This window comes from Belonocnema kinseyi, chromosome 7 (assembly GCF_010883055.1).
Source record: "Belonocnema kinseyi isolate 2016_QV_RU_SX_M_011 chromosome 7, B_treatae_v1, whole genome shotgun sequence".
In the NCBI taxonomy this organism is placed as follows: Eukaryota; Metazoa; Arthropoda; class Insecta; order Hymenoptera; family Cynipidae; genus Belonocnema; species Belonocnema kinseyi.
The window spans coordinates 63,064,561-63,069,177 of record NC_046663.1 but is presented as its reverse complement, the minus strand read 5'-3'; the positions used below and the strand labels follow the sequence as shown (position 1 = coordinate 63,069,177).

The 4,617-nt window shown below is 30.1% G+C and overlaps 1 protein-coding gene across 2 annotated transcripts in view; it reads right to left on the bottom strand.

Annotated features, from left to right (window-relative positions):
* Positions 1–4,617, bottom strand: part of LOC117177420 (ankyrin repeat domain-containing protein SOWAHB) — a 439,406-nt gene that overhangs the window by 429,200 nt on the left and 5,589 nt on the right. For both annotated transcript variants that reach the window (XM_033368091.1, XM_033368092.1), the window contains exon 3: positions 794–1,228. In XM_033368091.1, coding sequence (XP_033223982.1) covers positions 794–1,228 — 435 coding nt within the window. The remainder of the gene's footprint in view (positions 1–793; positions 1,229–4,617) is intronic.

Genomic DNA, 4,617 nt, shown 5'->3' with positions numbered 1-4,617 from the left:
ATATGTGTCTCAATTTTTTCTAGTGTCGAATAGTCTTAGTTATTGGCCGTTGAAAAGCAGTGTACCGGTAGTGGCGTTTTGGCCGTTTAAGGGTTAAAGCGCAAAGTGAAACTATACTTGCATTAGCGAGCAATATAAGAAAGAAGTAAAATAACTATTTTTTTTCAAAACTGTACTAAGCTAGTAGAATCGTTAAGAAAAAATGAAAAAGTGTCGTGAGTCCGAGGCCTGCTCCTTGATTATTTACTAAGACTAACGACTAGAAGCCAAGGAATGGAAGAGCATAACGTCATAACCATGCAAGTGCCACTTTTTTAAACACACATTGCGGTGGAAAAAACAATTATTTTTAAGGTGATTAAAGTATTTTATTGAAAAAATTGTTAAAATATTTAATGTACGGAAAAACTAATACCAGCATTCGATTCTATGGAAAAATGATATAAAATCCACGAATTGGAAAACTTTCTGTTCCACCAATCATATAAAACACACAGACTTTATGTAATTGGCACTATTAGTTTTCCGTATCTCGCATTTTTAAACAATGAATCAACAAATAATTTTGTTGTTTAAAAAATAATATTAATTTTAAGTATGTTTTATCTAAGGATTTTTTACTTCCCTTAAATATTTTTTTCTTATCACTTAGATGGTTCTGCCGTGAGACAATTCATAAATTAATCTATGAGAAAAATCAGCTCGAAAAGTTGACTAAATTCAAAACTATTGGCTAATCTGAAAAAAATAGCAACAAATTGAATTCTTGAGAAAATAAAAGAAAAAGACTCACTTTGATGGTGGGTTCAAAACTGGCTTTTGACTTCTCAAAATTGAGGTTCTCCTTGTTCTCCAGCTTGAGTTTGTCTTGGCTTTTGCGTCTAGGAGGTACAGGAGGTGATGTTGGAAGATCCGGTTCTTCGGAAAGTGGTTTCGAGTCCAGAGTTTCTTCCGAGCCCCTCTCGAAATTTTTGTAAAAGATACCAGTGGTGTCTCCCGAAGATACATTTTGATTACGAGGAATAGGTGAGGTAGGATTGCTAACTGGGCTCAAAGGTGCTGGAGGTGGTGGGCGATAAGGTGGAGGTTCCCGAAGAGGTGAAACAGGAGTCGCAAGGTCAGGAGTTCTCACAGGTGAACTGGGTGAGGCCGAGAAACTGAAAACTGGAGAGGTAAGGTCTAATGAAGTTTGGCGATATTTCTTCTTTAGAACCAGGAACTTTTCACCCTAAAAATATTAATTAATTCGCTACGTTTACGATGAAAAGGTTCGTGATTAACAGGAGCAACTTGTTATTTTTTTGCATTGAATAAATGGTATCTAAATAATACAAAATCAATAATATTTTAGGAGATTATTAATCAGGGTGACCGGGAAAATCGTTTTTCAAAATTCGCGGACTTTTTCCTGACTAACTTTTAATTTTCCGTGACCATTAATATTCAAAGACGTGCATTTTAATCTTGTAACATTTTTAACACAGAATCTTTTTAGAAACGGTATTTTTATCCAACTAGTTGAATTTCAAAAACAAAGACAATCATTTTTGAGCAAAAAGTTGCATTTGAAATCAAATAGTTAAACTTTAATGCGAAAGAGATGAATTCTTAACAAAATAGTCAAATATTTCAACCAAAGAGTAAAATTTTCAACAACATCATTCATTTTTCAACAAAATATTTGTATTTTTAATTTAATATTAGAGTTTCACACTATAATGTATAGAACTATAAATAGTATGTATACAACTATGAATAGTTGATCTTCAAAACAAACGAGAAAAAATTTCAACAAAATAGTTGAGCTTTTAACTAAATAGTTAAATTTTCAACCTAAAATGATAAATTTTTAACCAAATAATCCAATTTTTAATTTTAAAAGACAACTTTTTCAGAAGACACTTGGCTTGTCAACAAAAAGATGAATTCTCAACGAAAAATATAATTGTTTATATTTCAAACTAGAAGAAACATGAATTTTCGACAAAATAGTTACATTTTGAAGCAAACAGTTGCATTTTTAACAAACAAAAATTAAAAATTTCAAACCAAGAAGATAGGATTTCTACTAAAAAGATGAATTTTCAACTGAAAATATCAATCTCCAACAAAAAATGGAAGCTACTTTTTCAGTTGAAAAATTATTTAAAATAAAAAAGAATTTTCAACAAAGGAATGAAATTTGCAATCAAAGAAATGAATTTTCAACTAAAATGATGAATTTTCTAACAAAAAAAAACGAGCTTTAACGAAGATTTTTTAGGTAAAAAAGGAGATAGATTTAATCCAGACTGTTGAACTTCGAAATCAGAGGACGAATTTTCTGTACAAAATTGGAATTTCCAAGCCGAAAATGTGAATTTTCAACCAATTAGTTGCGTTTTTAGTCGAAAAAGAGGAAATTTCCAACCAAGAAGATTAGTTTTCCACCGAAAAGACGAATTTTCAACAAAAAATGAGAAAGTTAAATTTTCAGTTAAAAAATTATTTTTACCTAAAAAAAAAAGAATTCTCAATAGAATAGTCCAATTTGCAACCAAACAGTTAAATTTTTAACCAAAAATGTGGAAATTTTCAAATCAAGAATATTAGTTTTCTACGAAAAAGACGAATTTTCAACTAAAATGATGAATTTTCCACTAAAAAGACGAATTTTTAATAAATACTTCTTAGTCAAGTAAGAATATTTAATCCAAATTGTTGAACTTTCAAACCAAAAGACGAGTTTTGTATAAAACAGAAGAATTTTTAGCAAAAAAGTTCATTTTCAACCACATAGTTGCTTTTTTAACAAAAAAGGAGGAAATTTACAACAAATAAGATTAGTTTTCCACCAAAAAGACCCATGAAGGATGACTTTTTAACAAAATTGAGGGATTTTCCACCAATTAATAAAATTGTTTGAAAAAATATAAATTCGTCAGGAGAAAGCAACTGCAAAAAAAAAATAGAAATACAAGGCAAATAAATTACTAACAAAAATATTTTATTATAAAATAATACATCTCTGATATTATCAGGATGACCACAAAACTCCCGTTGAACAAAAATCTGTTACATACGGAATATGTAATATAATTTCAAATAAAAATTCCAAATTATTATTTTGAATTTATTCAACAAGCCTTGACAGTTTTTTCAAGTGCCTTTAAAAGAAATTTTTTAGCTTTGGCAAAATTCCTGACTTTCACTAGCCAATCATATTTCGTCACTTTTTCCTGATTTCCAACTGTTCACTGACCTAAGGCCACACTTTTATTGATTATTGATTATAAATAACATTCATTTATATATGCTAAGTTTATGTACTTTTTACACATGGTCTCGTTATCTTAATAAATAAATTGAATCATAAAAAGATTTTATGTTAGAATTTCATTCATGAAATACTGCTAATTGTAAATTATCTTGGGGTTCATCGTGGTGTGATAAGACATATGTTCTTAATAAAGAATACGCCGAGAATAATGTGCAGTGGTTCGAGACACACTTAGAGATTTATTTGCAAGCGTCACTGAGACGCGTCATAATTTAAAACACATTGTACGACCGTATGCGACTGCACTAACGATGAATATGTTTTAAAGGTCAAGAAAAAGGTCATGAAAGCAAGTTTACGACCACAATCTGAATGGAAGGAATTAACTGATTTTATTCTTATAAAGTTTTGTAAATAAGGATACTGAAATTCGCCTACGAAAAATTTGTATCAGTCAAAGATACTTTAACCCTTAAAGTGCATTGTGGGTTTCGGACACCCCAAGCAATTTCCAAACTCTTATAAACCATACTTAATTCGAAAAAATTGAGTAAGTGTCGCGATCTAGCTTTAGTTGAAGGCACTAACAGTAAGTCAATTCGTTTAGCATACTGCATCAAGCGTCAGTCTACTAGCAGCAGCTGCTGAAAGTTGAGGTAAAAAAATCGTGGGGTCTGAAACACCCAGTGCGCACTTAGTGAGTAAAAAGTAATTTTTGAGCAAATTTTGTTGTTGAAATTTTATTGACTTTTGTTTACCTTCTAACGTAAGTATATCACATGAAATGAAATAATTATTTTTTTCGATTTTCATACTTTTTTACTTTGTAGATGGCTTATAACTTACGGCAGAGCGTCATGCGAGAGCAGACTGTGGATGTGTTCAATAAAACAGAATTTTTAAGATACAGTTATATATGTCGCTTTTTTCAATTTCTTGTATTTTTATAGTATTACATGTCAAAGTGCCTTCATTTTAATAATAATAAATCGATTTAAAAGCAAATAATCCGATTCATCATTTTATTATAAAATTGACTTTTTAACTGTGCAAATGAATATATATTTTTAAAGCATCCATGTTGCAATATTTTTTTAATGAAAGTACACTATTTCAAAAGTATATTCATACATTTTCAGGTTAAAATAATTAAAATTGCGTGAGTGTTTAATTTTTAAGTAAAAAAACCCATTTTTCTCAATAATTTTTTTAACAAAATTAAAATACGAGGGTAGTTCAATAAGTCCTTAGAATGGCCAACAAATGGCACGCGAATCGCTCCAAATCATCTGTTTTCAGTCAGCACCACTCCCGACTAGATATATGGTGCAGTCACAGTCCACATCTTCTGAGTTTAC